The 16525-nt window shown below is 36.4% G+C and overlaps 1 protein-coding gene across 2 annotated transcripts in view; it reads left to right on the top strand.

Annotated features, from left to right (window-relative positions):
* The window catches only part of INSIG2 (insulin induced gene 2), a 24499-nt gene extending 7974 nt beyond the window's left edge, over window positions 1–16525 (top strand). For both annotated transcript variants that reach the window (XM_019748228.2, XM_074335385.1), the window contains 4 exons: window positions 9701–9825; window positions 13323–13489; window positions 13670–13769; window positions 14813–16525. In XM_019748228.2, the coding sequence (XP_019603787.1) occupies window positions 9701–9825; window positions 13323–13489; window positions 13670–13769; window positions 14813–14854 (434 nt within the window). In that variant the 3' untranslated portion in view covers window positions 14855–16525. The remainder of the gene's footprint in view (window positions 1–9700; window positions 9826–13322; window positions 13490–13669; window positions 13770–14812) is intronic.

Raw genomic sequence — 16525 nt, 5'->3', positions numbered from 1 at the left:
GTCGTCCCTCCATTATGGAGAGGAACGGGCTGTGTCTGTCTCTCGGATATGGGCAGTTCTGCCACAAACTCACACCGAGGAAGGGAAACTCCAGATGTGGACACTACATTTCAGTCAGTTTGTCCCTGCCCTCCTTCCTGTTCCCAGCCACTAGGTTTCTCACACTGACAAACTTAACCACACACCTTTTCATTTGGGGATCTGCATTTACATTTCTTGCTTCACTGTTTCTTCCGAAAGCAGTGCATTCTCTGAGGCACCTGGGCAACAGAAAATAGCGAGGCATTAGGAACTCTAGATTCCAGTTACTTCTGCTACTCATTTTGTTGGGTAAGTTGTGGTGTTTAACAGATGAGGATAAAGACATCAGATTTGTGGAAATCACCAAAGATGGAAAATGGATTCTTGCATAATTGCCACCTGCCCCCACCCCACCAAATTTAGGGAAAATATCAAGAAAAAAAGTAAATGGTGTAAGAAACATAGTGTATATGAGTTTGCATGTGTATGTAGTGTGCTTATATTTTTGTGTGTTGTGTTGGTATGCATTTTTAAAGCTCTAGGCTCTCAACCATCTTAAATCAGAAAAGCTGATAATTGTCCTTTGATTTTCCTGTCCAACTAACCAAACAACTACCTTCTGCAGGGTCTCCATAATCACACGTACTACACATAAACGGAAGGGCTCCTGGTTATTTGCTGCCTTTCTCTATAACACTTAGGGTTGGACAATGTGCTTTTGGTGCTTCTGGAGGGACAACTAGTAGAAAACTCTGGTCAATTGCTTTTGATCTCATTTTCCTTGTATTCTCTATTTTTAGTTTAATACTGACTGGTGTTTCAAGTTGATTAACTTTTTTTTCCTTTTTAAAAATTATGTTTTTTTCAGTTACCATTGACATTCAGTATTATTTTACATTAGCTTCAGGTGTGTGGCATAGTGGTTAGCTATTTATGTAATTTATGCAGTGATCCCCCAATTAGTCCAGTACCCACCTGGCACTCTACATAGTTGTTGCAACATTATTGACTATATTCTCTATGCTGTACACTACATCCTCATGACTATTTTGTAACTATTAATTTGTATTTCTTAATCTCTTTACCTTTTTCATCCAGCTCCTCAACCCCACTCCCCTCTGGCAACTATCAGTTTGTTCCTGCATCTATGAGTCTGTCTGTTTTGTTTGCTCATTTATTTTGATCTTTGGATTCGACATATAAGTGAGATCACATGGTATTTGTCTTTCTCTGTCTGACTTATTTCACTTAACATAATATCCTCTAGGTTTATCCACATTGCAAATGTAAGATTTCATTCCTTTTTTATGGCCAATATTCTATTGTATATCTGTACCACTTCTTTATCCAATTGTCTGTTGATGGGCATTTAGGTTGCTTCCATATCTTGGTGATTATAAATAGTGCTGAACATAGAGGCTAATATATCTTTTCGAATTAGTGTTTTGGATTCCTTTGGATAAATACCCAGAAGTGGAATTGCTGGGTCATAAATAGTTCGATTTAATTTTTTGAGGAACCTCCAAACCATTTTCCATAGTGACTGCACCAATTTGCAATCTCACCAACAGTGTACAAGCATTCTTGCCAAAACTTGTTGTTTGTTGATTTATTGATAATAGTCATCCTAGACAGGTGTGAGGTGATATCTCATTGTGGTTTTAATTTGCATTTCTCTGATGATTAGTGAAATTGATTGAGCATTTTTTCAGATGTCTGTTGGCCATCTGTCTGTCCTCTTTGGAGAAATGTCTGTTCAGGTCCTCTGCCCATTTTTTTATTGGATTGTTTGGTGAGTTTTATGAGATTTTTATAAATTTTGGTATTAACTTATCAGATGTATCATTAGTGAATATCTTCTCCCATTCAGTAGGCTGTCTCTATTTTTTTGATGGTTTCCTTTGCTGTGCAAAGCTTTTTAGTTTGACGTAGTGCCACATGTTTATTTATTTTTGTTTCCCTTGCCTGAGGAGATAGATCAGAAAAAAATATTACAAAAAGCAATGTCAGAGAGTTTACTGTGTATGTTTTCACCTAGGAGTATTATGGTTTCAGATCTTACACTTAAGTCTTTAATCCATTTTGAGTTTGTTCCTGAATATGGTATAAGAAGGTGGTCCAATTTCATCTTTTAGAACATATTTTCCCAATACCATTTATTGAATGAATTGTATTTATCCCACTCTATGTTCTTGCCTCCTTTGTCATAAATTAAATGACCATTTAGGCATGGGTTTATCTCTGGGCTCTCTATTCTGTTCCATTGAGTTATGTGTCTGTTTTTATGCCAGTACATGCTGTTTTGATTACTATAGCTGTGTAGTATAATTTGATATGAGGCAGAGTGATAGGTTCCAATTTTGTTCTTCTTTCTCAAGATTGCTGTGGCTATTCAGGGTCTTTTGTGGTTCAATATAACGTTTAAGATTATTTGTTGTAGTTCTGTGAAAAATGCCATTGGTGTTTTGATAGGGATTGCATTGAACCTGTAGATTGCTTTGGTAGTGTGGCCATTTTAACAATGTTAATTCTTCCTATCCATGAGCACAATATATGTTTACATTTATCTGTGTCTTCAGTTTTTTTCCTCAGTGTCTTATAATTTTCTGAGTACAGGTCTTTTACTTCCTTGGTTAAATTTATTCCTAGGTTTTTTTTGTTATTGTTTTTGTTTTTGATGCAATTGTAAATAGAATTGTTTTCTTAATTTCTCTTTCTGTCAGTTCATTATTGGTGTGTAAAAATACAGCTGATTTCTGAATATTGATTTTGTATCCTGCTACTTTACTGAATTCATTTATCAGTTCTAATAGGTTTTTTTTTTTTGGTGAAATCTTTGGGGTTTTCTCTATATAGTATCATGTCATCTGCAAATAATGACAGTTTTACTTCTTCCTTTCCAATTTGGATGCCTTTTATTCCTTTTTCTTGTCTGAGTATTGTGGCTAAGACTTCCAATACTATGTTGAATACAAGTGGGCATTTTTGTCTTGTTTCTGATCTTAGGAAGAACACTTTCAGCTTTTCCCCATTGAGTATGAATGAGGTTACCTGTGGGTTTGTCATATGTGGCTTTTTTTTTATTTGAAGTATGTTCCCTCTATTTCCACTTTGCTGAGGGTTTTTATCATAAATTGATGCTGGATTTTGTCAAATGCTTTTTTGCATCTATTGATATGACCATATGATTTTTATTTTTCATTTTGTTTGTGTGGTGTATCACGTTAATTGATTTGCAGATACTGAACCAACCTTGTAGGCCAGGAATAAATCCCACTTGATCATGATTTTTTTAATGTATTGCTGTATGCAGTTTGCTAATATTTTGTTGAGGATTTTTGACTCTATGTTCATCAGGGATATTGGCCTATAATTTTCTTTTTTTTTAATGTCTTTGTCTGGTTTTGGAATCAGGGTAATGGTGGCTTCGTAAAATGAGTTTGGGAGCCTTTCCTCCTCTTGAATTTTTTGGGATAGTTTCAGAAGGATAGGTGTTAATCTTCTTTGAATATTTGGTAAAATTTACCTGTGAAGCCATCTGGTCCAGGACTTTGTTGGGAGTTTTTTGATTACTGATTCGATTTTGTTAGTAGTAATTGGTCAATTCAGATTTCCTGTTTGTTCTTAACTCAGTCTTGGAAGAGTGTGTGTTTCTAGGAATTTGTCTGTTTCTTCTAGTTTATCTAATTTGTTGGCATGTAACAGCTCATAGAATTTTCTTCTAATCCTTTGTTTTTCTTTGGTGTCAGTTGTCTCTTCTTTTTCATGTCTGATTTTGTTTACTTGGGTCCTCTCTTTTTTTTTCTTGCTGAGTCTGACTAAAGATTTATTAGTTTTACTTGTCTTTTCAAAGAACCAGCTGTTGGTTTCATTGACCTTTTGTATTGTTTGTTTTAGACTCTATTTTATTTATTTCCACTCTGATCTTTATTATTTCCTTTCTTCTACTCACTGTTTGTTTGCTATTTTTCTTTTCTAGTTCCTTTAGATGTAAGTAAGGTTAGATTGCTTATTTAAAATTTTTCTTGTTTCTTGGGATAGGCCTATGTTGCTATGAATTCCCCTCTTAGGACTGCTTTCACTGTGTCCCACAGATTTTGGATCATTGTGGTTTCATTTTCATTTGTTTCAAGGTATTTTTTGAATTTTTCCTTAACCTTGTTGATGACCTAGTCATTATTTAGTAGCATGTTGTTTAACCTGTGATTTATGTGTTTTTCAGGGTTTTCTCTTGTTACTGATTTCTAGTTTCATACTATTGTGGTTGGAGAATGTGGTCGGAGATATGATTTCAGTCTTCTTAAATGTATTGAGACTAGTTTTGTGGCCTACCATGTAATTGATCTTAGAAAATGTTCTATGTGCACTTGAAATGTGTATTCTGTAGCTTTGGGGTTAAATGCTCTAAAAATATCAATTAAATTCATCTGGTATAGTGTGTTATTTAAGGCTGTTCTTTCCTTGTTGATTTTCTGTCTGGAAGATCTGTCCATTGGTGTCAATGGGGCGTTAACGTCCCATAGTGTGATAGTATTACGTCCGTCTCTCCCTTTATGCCAGTCAATATTTGCTTTATATATTAGTTGTTCCTATTTTGGGTACATACATATTTACAAGTGTTATTGTCTTCTTGTTGGATTGATCCCTTTATCGTTATATAATTTCCCTCTTTGTCTCTTATAGTCTTGGTTTTACAGTGTATTTTGTCTAATAGAAATATTGCTACCACAGCTTTTATGTTTGTTTGTTTCCACACACATGAAATATCGTTTTCCATTCCTGTAAAGTTTCTGTTGAGAAATCAGCTGACAGTCTTATGTGAACTCCCTTGTAAGTAAATATCTTCCTTTCTCTTGCTGCTTTTAGGATTCTCTTTCTGTCTTTAACTTTTGCCATTTTAATTGCAATGCTTCTTGTGGGCCTGTTTGTGTTCATTTTGTTTGAGACTATCTGTAGGCTTGTATGTCTATTTCCTTCTCCAGGTTAGGAATGTTTTCAGTCATTATTTCTTCAAATAGGTTCTCAATCCCTTGCAGATTTCTCTCTTCTCCTTCTGGTACCCTTATGATGTAAATGTTCTTATGCTTGATGTTGTCCCATAGGTCTCTTAAACTATTCTAATTTTTCTTTTTTTTTACTTTTTGTTGTTCTGATTGGGTGTTTTCTGCTACCTTGTCTTCTAAATTGCTGATTCGATCCTCTGCTTCATCTGGTCTGCTGGTGATTCCTTCTAGTGAATTCTTCATTTCAGTTACTGTATTCTTCACTTCTGACTGGTTCTTTTTTATGGTTTCTATGTCCCTTTTTATGTTTGCTGTCTCTTTATTGAAGTGCTCACTAAGTTCCTTGAGCATCCTTATAACCATTGTTTTGAACTCTATCTCTGGTAGGTTGCTCACCTCCATTTCATTTAGTTCTTTCTCTGGAATTTTCTCCTGTTTTTTCATTTGGGACATATTTCTTTGTCTCTGCATTTTGGCTGCCTCCCTGTGTTTGTTCCTATATATTAGGTAGATCTGCTATGTCTCCCAGTCTTGGTCGGGTGACCTTTTATAGTAGGTGCTTTGTGTGTCCCAGTGGCACAGTCTCCCTGGTCACCTGTGATGCATACTCCAGGTGTGTTCCTTGTGTGAGTTGTGTGTGCCCTGTTGTTATAGTTGAGCCTTGGTTGCTGTTGGTGTGGCAGTGGGTGGTTCTGACCCTCAGTCTAACGGGCTGTGGGTTTGGCCATGTCCACAACTTATGGGCTGCCTTGCGGGAGGGTTACCCCATGGAGCGGGATTCTCCCCAGTGGGCGCTGGTGCCTGCTGAGACTGCTGTTTGGATGTGCTTGATTAAGTTCTTTATGTGGAGTGCATTAGAATTGGAGTTGGAAACTGCTTGAACATTATTGAGGGCCACAGAGGAGTCTTTCTGAAGAATGTATGCTAGGAGAAGCAAGACAACTGTCATTGTGTGGGTAAAATAAGTAGAGAAGTTGACTCAAAAATCACAGGTTACCAGATTGTGTTCATACCTATGAAACTAATGTCTAATTTAAAAATTTAATAAAACAGATCTTCCCTGTGTAGCCATCCAGTCATTTACCCAATTCCTGGAGAGCCCTGTGAGATTCCTGCCTCTCTCTCTCACCTCCCACATTCAGTTCCAAGTTTTACATCTTTTCTGTCTCTTTCTTGGTCCAGGCCCTCAACCACTCTGCTTGGAATTTTCAGTTTTTTCTTTTTCTGTCTCTAATTTTGTATCATCCTCCAACCTCCCCTCCCGTCTTGTATACTCAATGCTGTAAGAGTGATTGCCTCTCTATCTGGTACAATTGTGATGGCATTATTTTCCTGGTTCCCCGGTGGCTACAGGGGAAAGTCTCTATGATACGACCCTTGACTACTTTTATCTTCCTTGGAGTCTTTCTGGACTAATGCTTAAAATTTTCAGGCGACACCGGGCATTTTCTGTTCCCCACGCTTTTCCTCAAATGCTTCACTGTGATTAGAAAGCCTTTTCCACACCACTCACCTGCTGAATGCTCTTGCCTCAAGGATCGCCTCTTCTGTGAAGCTTCCCTGACAACACAGTACCCCATCTTCCCTCAGCACAGGCCAGGAGAGTATGGGGCCTCCACTGGGCCCTGGCAGTGCTGCCCCTAACACATGGCTGTATGTGGCTGTTTCTGTGGTCACCTGGGGACTGGGATCATGTCTTACTCTTTTTTCTTTTCAAATCCTCAACAAATACCAAGAACAAGCGACACTGTGGGAGCTTAAGTATTTGTTGAATGAAAATGTTTCCTATCCTGGAATAGTTTTCCACAAAAGTATATCTCATTCAGTGGTTTTCTTTTTTTCAGCCCCCTTTCCTGGCAAAATGTTTAACTGTTCCTTTTAGTGTATCACTGCATTAAACACATTACGATGAAAAAGTGATGACAATATTGATGTTTTATAAACTTTTTTGTTTTTAGTCCTGGTAGGCTGCAACTAGTCCCTGGGCAATAACTTAATATATAGGCATACCTTGGAGATACTGCAAATTTGATTCTAGACCACCACAATAATGCAAATATTGCAATAACATGAGTCACATGAATTTTTGGTTTCTTAATGCATATACACATTATGTTTACACTATACCGTGGTCTATTAAATGTGCAATAGCTTTATGTCTAAAAACACGATGTACAGACCTTAATTAAAAAGTGCTGACCATCACCCCAGCCCTCAGCTAGGCGTAATCTTTTTGGTGGTGGAGGGTCTTACCTTGAATTCATAGAAAACGCACTATCTGCACAGAGCAATAAAGCAAAGCACAATCACATGAGGCCTGCCTGTATCCCAACGAATGGGAGTTTTGCATCAGAGAACCATCTGATTAACCAGGACTGTGTTTGCATATGATTTTACGCAGGCATGGTTTTAACAGAAAGGGTAAAAGAAGCCCAGACATACCTCTGCCGGGCTCTTCAACAGTGGCGCCTCACTGTGCTGTAGATATTGCTATCAGACTCTGCCATGCCTTTATTTAAAGGGAAGAAAGAAGACATTTAATGGGAAGTGACAAGCTTCCTCGAATTCTCCCTCTCAGTGAGCAACCGAGAACTATGCATACTCAATGGATTTGATTTTTATTGGCAAATCCCAAGGTTGGCAGCATGGCAGTTTAAATTCCTTTTGTGTTTTTGCTTTCTCTCCACAGTTGTCTCTCACTTGCAAGTCTGACATCACATGCATAAAAATATAGTCAATTTTAGTTATTTATATCTTTGCACACACATGTCAGTACTCTCTCTATGTGATAATACTTTACCTGTGGCATCAGCTGTTGAGGAAAATTGACTTGGAATGCCCGATCTTAGTTGATTTTACTCAGCAACAGGCAAAGGGAGGGGGGAGAGAGCTGGAGTGAGAGTGAGGAATGACATATGAGCTGTTAGTATCGTGACCCCGTAAGGAAAACAAAGGAGGTACTATTCATTTAGATATATTTCAACTTAGGCATGCTTGTTGCTACTTTAATTTTGTAGAAATTTGGAAACGCTGTCAGTTAATCTCACAAGATTTTAGAGCAGCCTTTTAAATAGAAATGTACAGTAAATCCTCACTTAAAAGTCCCAGGTAGGTTCTGTGGCTTTACATGAAACTATGTATAACAAAACTAATTTTACCATAGGTTAATTGATATAAACAAAAGTTAATTTCCTGCAATGTGATAATGAAAAGATGGTAGAGTGACTGCTGTGATGTGAAACTTTTATATTTATTAGTAGCTTTTGGAGCTCTGCATAACTGAAGCTGTTGGTGATCTCGTGATGGTCTGTGAACCATCTATATTCAGCAAAGCCTAATTCAGAAGAGCACTTGCAAGTGTTTTGTGGATTAGAAAATGCATACATCGTTGTAGCATCTCACCTCCAGATGGAAGGGTGGTCATGCAGCCTCTTCTCCGTGCTGCTCCATTGGTCTGCTAGCCTGTGGTTTTTTATATTAATTGACTTTCATTTTTCCTTGGAGATTAAATGCATCATTTGTGAGGTATAGGCAGCCAATACTAGGCAGAGGCTTCTGATCCTCAAGCACTTAGATCTTGGTACAATAGTTTCATGATACGTCATAGGTAGTACCGAATGGCAGCATAACCATTCTCTTTTTAGGAAGATTGGCAAATCAAAGCTGCCTAGCTATTTCCTGTTAAATTTAATCTGTGGAAGTACTTTTTCCTTATAACTTGTTGCAGGAAGTCTTGGTTCATTGGTCTTTATTTTTAATGACTAACTTAGCACTTAAAATCCTCTCCAACCAAACGAACAAAAATTTAAGGTTCGTCAAGTATTTAAGTTAAAAATTGGGTGAGAATATTTTGAGTCTCAATCACAGACATTTTGCATACAGTTATTCATAATTAATTACATATTTAGCAGTCATGATGTTCTTTCGAAAAATAAGAAATGTACTAAAATGACTTCTTATCTTTCAACAGTGAATTTAAATTTTTACTGAAAATTTATAATTCTTATAGACCATGTTTCCTCCATTTTTTTTCTATGTGCAGAATGAGTCTTACATGTAGATTTCTGTTGAGAGTTTTCCTGCTTTGGACAATATAATCTAGAGTCTTAGAGGGCCGGGGTGGAAGGGAGTGTCAGATCAAGGTGCTAGATGCAGGAGCTCGAGACTGGAACCTGAAGGGGCACAGGTGACCTGTATAACAGGACAGCCATTGCCATCTGAACATCGTGTGTATGACGAGTTTATTGTACGTGTTTAGCCTCTAGATTGGTGGCATTTAATGCCATGTTCCATGGTTGTTATATAGCTTAGAGAGAACACTGCTTAACTGCCAACTGGTTTGATGTTTCTTAACTCTCAGAGATAATAGTAGAAATGTAGCATGAATCATCTAGGCCAATCTGTTAAATTCTGAATCATGCGCTGAAATGGTGTTTTGCCTGTTACGCTTTAGAATACTGATGCGATCATTTACAATGCTTCCATTAACAGTGTTCTTATCTTCTTTTTTCCCCTTTTGGGAGGTAAGTTTAAATATCAGCAAGTGACCTTAAGTAACTTGTAAGGTTTTTCAAAATAATCTTTCCAGTGCTTATGGGGATTGTGGTGACTCTGAGCTTAAGTTTAGCCAGGAAAGCATTGGAGATGATTTCATTTGTTTCTCTCTTTTTCCACAGCTGTGATTGGGTTGTTGTACCCCTGCATTGACAGGCATCTAGGAGAACCACATGAATTTAAGAGAGAGTGGTCAAGTGTAATGCGGTGTGTCGCCGTCTTTGTCGGTATAAACCACGCCAGTGCTGTATCCTTTTTGCTGTAATGAAATGCATTATAAGAACCACAGGTGACCCAGCCCCTTGCAACTTCACTCTCATCAAACTGTGATACGCCCACTTTGTCATGAAAGGAATACGTGTCATATTGTTAAAACGTCACAGTGGCGGCTGTGATGGCTACTTCAGTGTGGGGTTCACCTTTTCATTTAAATCCCCGTTTTTTAATATTATTTAGAGACTTAACATGTTTTAAGATTTTCCATGTTTTTCGTAAGTGACTTACCTATAGTTTTGGTAACTTTAGCATTGAAACAGATACATTTTCAAAGGATTTCTTTCCTCTATTTCTTCATTTAAGATGTGCCAATAAGGACATGTGGTGGCTTCAGGGGCTGGTTGCTTTTTGGTTTTGTTTTTAATTTAAAGAATATATATATATATATATATATATATATATATATATATATATATATATATATATATGGCACACTGTCATTTATTGGTTTTAGTCAATACCAGCAAACCACATCCATCTTCGTAAGGGTGGCATACATAGAAATATCCAACTTAGACCTTGGCCAAAAGGAATTTTTTTTCTAAGGTACATATTTTTAAACTTTAATCATTTAAAAAATTCTGACATTTTATTTAGTGATTGAGTATTTTTATAGTGTCCTAGCTAGAAGGGCGTGGTAGCCTCTGTTCCCCTTGCCTCCTCTGACTTATACACCTTAGAAAACAATGTCTACCCCCAGAACAAAAGGTTTTGCCCTCCTAAGGTTTTCATGCTCTCCTCCCTTTCTTTTCCCCCCACCCCCAACTTCCCTTTGTAGAGGAGGATCTGGGAAATGCGAGTTCAGTCTTCCCTTTTCTAGAAGACTTGGCTTAGAGAATGGACGTGGCGGAAGCCTTTGGTACTGGGAAGAGCAGGAGATGTGACTTGGGCTGCCCAGGCTTTCCCTTGTCCTGGGTTGGGCTCAGGGCTGGTGGTTAGCTGGAGAGGGGGTGGTCATGTGGAAGTCAATTGCTGGGTCTTTTACGGAAAGTGTTTTGGAAAGTTTGGAAAGAAGAACCATGGAAAGAGGCAGGGTCCTAATGCTGAAAACACATCTGCCTTTCTGTTCCCAGTTGTGTTGGCCCTTGGATTGGAAGTCCCCCAGTGGCTGTTATTGTTTTGGTTTTCCATTTCCTTTTGTGTTAAAGAATTTCCCCACGTGTATAATTTGGGGAAATCTTTGATATTTAGCATTTAAACAAGTCTAGTGGTTATGAGAGCTTAAAAAGATAGATTCATAGAAAATTCTATCTAGAAGAAAAGTTAGCAATCACCTAGTTCCATGTTTTCTTTATAAAGATAATAAGACAAATGAATGCTAGAGAGTCTAGATACTTTGCTACCATATTTCCCTGAAAATAAGACCTAGCCAGACAATCAGCTCTAATGCGTCTTTTGGAGCAAAAATTAATGTAAGACCCGGTCTTATTATATATTATATTATATTATATTATATTATATTATATTATATTATATTACATTACATTATATTATGTTATATGACCCGGTCTTATAATAAAATAAGACCGGGTCATATAATACAATATAATATAGTAATGTAATATAATATAATATAATACCGGGTCTTATATTAATTTTTGCTCCAAAAGACGCATTAGAGCTGATTATCCGGCTAGGTCTTATTTTCGAGGGAACACGGTAAGTCTTTCATACTGTGAGGCTGTGCCAGAGCCGAGACCAGACTCCAGAGATCCTGACGCCAGTCTCCCATCCAGGAGCCCCACACGTGTGTCAATTCTCTCTACCTGGTGGGTTAGATCTTTTTATCTCGGTATTTTTATTTTCGTTATTAGGCTGGTGCAAAAGTAATTGAGGTTTTTGCAATTGTTTTTAACCTTTTAAACCGCAGTTACTTTTGCACCAACCTAATATTTTTAAGTTGAGAAATTTAAATAGGCTTTTCTGGAATTTAAAAAACTTTATATATCTAATTAAAATTTTTTGCTCTGGTCATTCTTTTTCTCTCAATGAAATACTTAAATATAGCAATCTTAGCTGTTCTGGCCATCCTTTAAGCAAAACCCCAAATGTTTACAAATTTATAATATGGGCTTATCATTAGGATATTTAGACTTCACAAAATCACACGGTGCTATTTTTGAGATTGATGTTTTTTAGCTGCTGACCCTAGAAACCTCCTTATTTTGCTTTGACTCTAAATGAAGTTCATTTAGTAAGCAAAGATAGAACGCAGTTAGTATCGCTCTTTACAAGAATGTTTATGGCATAGAGAAGTCAGAGTTCACAAGCTTTTCTTTGTAGAGTTTTAGGTGTAATGCTTGCTAAAAAATAAGAAAAGCTTTCTTTTCCAGAAAGCATATCCATAAACTATAGGTTTCTTGTTAAATCAAGGCTCAACGGTGAATGACCCGGAGGGAGAGGCCCCTAACAGCTGAGAAGTAAGCAGCTGGGTGTTCAGGATACCAGCTGGTTGGGTAGGTGGTAAACAGGGTGTTAAAGAAAGTAGGAAATGGTTTCGTATGCATTTTTTGAACTTTTGCTCTCTTCTCTGTACTCGCAGCATGGCCAGTTAGTTTGGTGAGATATGTAGGCTCCCCTGGAGAGCTGGATGGAGAGCCAAGATGTGGCCTTTGGGACATAGATAATGCCCTTTTAATGATACTTGAAATTAATTCCTTTAGTGTAATCCTCTAGCAAAGAAATGAGAAAATTGAATTTGTAAAGCTTCATTTTGTCCAGAGATTTTGGAGTAGAAAAGGGCTGTACGTTTGTGAATAGATGCTTAAGTAGGTGATGGAAATAAAATATCATTTGAGCAAACTGTCCTATACCAGAATGTCTCAGGCACCAAAATAGCTTGGCAGGTTGCAAGATAATGTTCACTTCAAGGCTTTATCCTCTACAAATTAAAACTGGAACAGTTGACATAATAGAAAGGGATACTGTGTCCTTGGTACTCTTGTTTCTGAACTGCATTATTATAAAATGTGTCTGTCAGTAAATCACATAGACAATGTTGTACCCTGTTAAATAGCTGTCAACTCTTCTATTTTCAAGTTCCTATATGATTCTCAAGTAATTCTCAACCCTTTTGGGAAGTAATATTGGCTTCCTTTTTAGCAAAATTGTGTTCTTTTTGTAAAATTTGTGTTCCAAGACTTCCAGTTCCAGTTTTAGCAAGAAAACATTTCTCAAAAAATGGGTCTGATCTTATAATTGGAAATGTATATAGAGTGTTTTTTAATTTGAGGAATTACAGGTTGGTAGGCTCTATTAATGAAATATCATGCCCTCTGTGTATCTTTAGTAAATATCAGAGACAGCTTTAATTCCACTAAATCTCATACATTGTGTTAAAAGACTGAATACACTCCAGAATAAGCAATTAATTCCCTTCTTAACAGTAACATCTCTTATTTTAGAAAAATGAACAGGTGATGTTATTTGGTTACAAGTTTTAAGATGACTCTTTAACACTGATCTCAGAAAGTGGATTTTGATAACAACATACAGTTGTCTCTTACACTGGCTGCACTGTCCATTGGACTGTGGTGGACTTTTGATAGATCTAGAACTGGTTTTGGCCTTGGAGTAGGAATTGCTTTCTTGGCAACCTTGGTCACACAACTGCTAGTCTACAATGGTGTTTATCAGTAAGTATTCTTTTTGGTGCTTGTTTGCTAAAATAAATAAATGATAACTGAATTCAGAATTGAGATTTTAAAATTGGGTTAGCCACTTTAATCAGAAGAATAACTGATTTCAGTTGTAATTATCTTAATAAGTGTCATTATCTTTCCTCTGGGTTGTTAAAAACATTTCTATTATTCTAGATATACATCTCCAGATTTTCTCTATGTTCGTTCTTGGTTACCTTGTATATTTTTTGCTGGAGGCATAACAATGGGAAACATTGGCAGACAACTGGCGATGGTAAGCTGATGCTTATTTAATCACTTTTCTGTTACTAGATGTAAGACAAGTTTTCTCCAAATGGCGGTCCTTCTTTAAGGGAAAACAGTTTGTGAAGACAGCATCCTTTGAATCTGTTTGCAATTCCATTGAAATAAATCATTTGGAAGGATTTAATCACAAGTGTATTAAAAGTTGAAGGAGCCACTGGATAGAAAAGCTAAAATGTGTTAGGCATAGGGCAATATGATTTATGCTCCTGTTTTTTTAAAACTAATTTATAGGTTTCTACTCCATCAAAAAGGAACAATTTTAAAGTGAAAAGAGGCTCTATTAATAATGATGTTACTACGGTAGATATGAATTAGGACGATCTCTAGGAAATCAAGGTGTTTGGTCATTTTGGTTGAGAAGGAAAGGACATCGCTGCTGATCACAGTCAGACTGGCCGGGGTCGGGGAGTAACATGCAGAGGCCACAGCAGTTTCGGGAATAAGTTGTCAGTTACCAGTTTAACCAGCAGGAGAATTGAGTGGCTTCACACGTTGCTCTTTTTGATAATCTAGCCACCCAATTACCGTAAGTGCATTTGTTGCCTTTATTTTGAAACGTGAGTGTACATTTTTATAGTTGTACTTCTAAAATGTTGTTTTGACTAGAAGCTTTTGCTTCTGAATTTACTATTATCAGCCCTGTCCTTAAGTTCATGACTTTTCCTTTGCTGATTCAACTTACCGAGCACTCAGGGAAACCTGCTTTGCTTGCTTTCATATTCTCGGGCTGATCTGAAACATACCCTGTTATCATTTGCTTGTAATGCAGAAACCTCATCTTCCTCCTGCTTTTGGCTATGACTTTCACTTCTACAATGTGGATTTTCTTTTTCCCAATTTCACTAGTCATAGAATCCTAATAGTTGTGTAAGTCTCAAGATTCTTTGAGGAATAAAGTGGGCATAGATTAATAAAGTATTAATTTTTAGAACTTTCTAGTTTATAGGAAAATTGCTATTCACATTAAACCTTACTCTGTTAACCTTTTATTTAACCTTTTAAATTTTGCAGTATGAATGTAAAGTTATCGCAGAAAAATCTCATCAGGAATGAAGAAAGCAAAAATATATTTTTTGTACAGAAAAACAAGATGAAAAGGGCATGTAAACGATAGCTATACCAACGAAACTATGGACTATAAAATTGCCAGGATGCAGTTTTTCCCTTGATTGGTATATCTGTATTACTGCAATCTGTGATTGCTTTGTCTGTAAATCAGTTATAAATCTTTATGTATTTGACTTAAATAAGTGTAAAATATATATGCACTACATTAAAAATGTTGATTAATAGATGAAATTTTTTAATTAATTTTTTAAACATACCATATATTGTATCACAATGTTGATGTGCCAAAATATTCTGTTCCTGTCATGCAGAGTATAAGAATGCTTTGAACAATTTACAAACTTACTGAAATAAAATAAGAGGAAGGCCCAAAAACATGAATGGAAAGCTGGTATATTCTCTTTTGCTTACTATTGTGCCTTTTTATTTTTCTAATCACAACAGTATGACTTATGGGTGCCCTAATGTGTAGTTAGTTTCTATTTTAACGTGGTTTCAGAGAACTTTGGACGTTTTACTATATGATGAAAATGAACTTCCATAGAACACTTTTCAAATGTACGTTACTGGAAAGAGTCAGAAGAGTAATTTTCTGTTTGGACAGATTTTACTGGAGGTAAAACTGGTGAGCAGGAGAGATTATCAGCATTAAACTGTTTTGCGTCTAAACCTGGAAGAGTATATATAATTAAAAGTAAGGACCATTGGGGACTTTAACTAGAATAAATATATGTTTTAGAAATACAAAATGACCTTCTGTTGTGCCACAAAGTGTTAAGTGGTGTTAACTGTCATTTGCAATACAGAATCCTGCTGCTTTTGTACATGGAACACGTAAAAAACCCCAAACAGATCAAAATGAAGTTTCTAATTCTATTGGGTTCTGTTCTTTGGTTTCTATAAAGCAAATCACTTTAGCTGGGCTGGGTCATATGACTGATTGTTAGTGGAGTGCCATCTGGGGAATGGCTGGGTACATAATTTTGTATGTATTCATATGCGCATCAATGAATAGTTCAAGCGTGGTTAAGAGTATTGAGATGGCATATTGTGCATGTTAGAGACCTTGATGACAATTTTGTGTACATCTTTCCAACCAGAGCCATTTAAATATGGCTTAAGTATATATTTTAATTAACTTTTTTTCCCAATTTTTATTTTTGAAATTGATGGCAACTGTCTGATACACAAGGGGGAAATCTTCTGTGTACTCTGGGGGCATGTGTGCACACGCGTGTGTATGTGTTGAACTGAGAGAGAAAGTGTATGTGTGTATATGTGTGCGTGTGCCCATGCTGTTTTAATATACCAGCTAGATATTTTTTTAATTTTTGGTTTTTAAACCATTGCTGTCAGACTGAGATCTTGTATGCCAAACTTTAATGTGTTTTTACACTTTAAGGCTGAAAGTGTTAAAATCCTAAGAGGACTTCATATTGAATATATGTACACAATCTTAACTATAGTGGTGGTAAACAGACTACTATAATTTATGATTCTATCTTCCAGATAATGCTATTCATTTAGAACAAATAAGGTATATTTTTAGAATCAACTTTGTAAGCACTATAAATCTTTAATAAGTTATAAGGTCTATGATGTGTTTACTTTGAATTGCTTTTAAAAACAAGATGTATTAAATATATAATTATCGTC

The sequence above is a fragment of the Rhinolophus sinicus genome, linkage group LG01 (assembly GCF_036562045.2).
Source record: "Rhinolophus sinicus isolate RSC01 linkage group LG01, ASM3656204v1, whole genome shotgun sequence".
NCBI classification, from domain to species: Eukaryota; Metazoa; Chordata; class Mammalia; order Chiroptera; family Rhinolophidae; genus Rhinolophus; species Rhinolophus sinicus.
The sequence above is the reverse complement of the archived record's forward strand: the minus strand, read 5'-3'. Positions and strand labels throughout refer to the sequence as shown.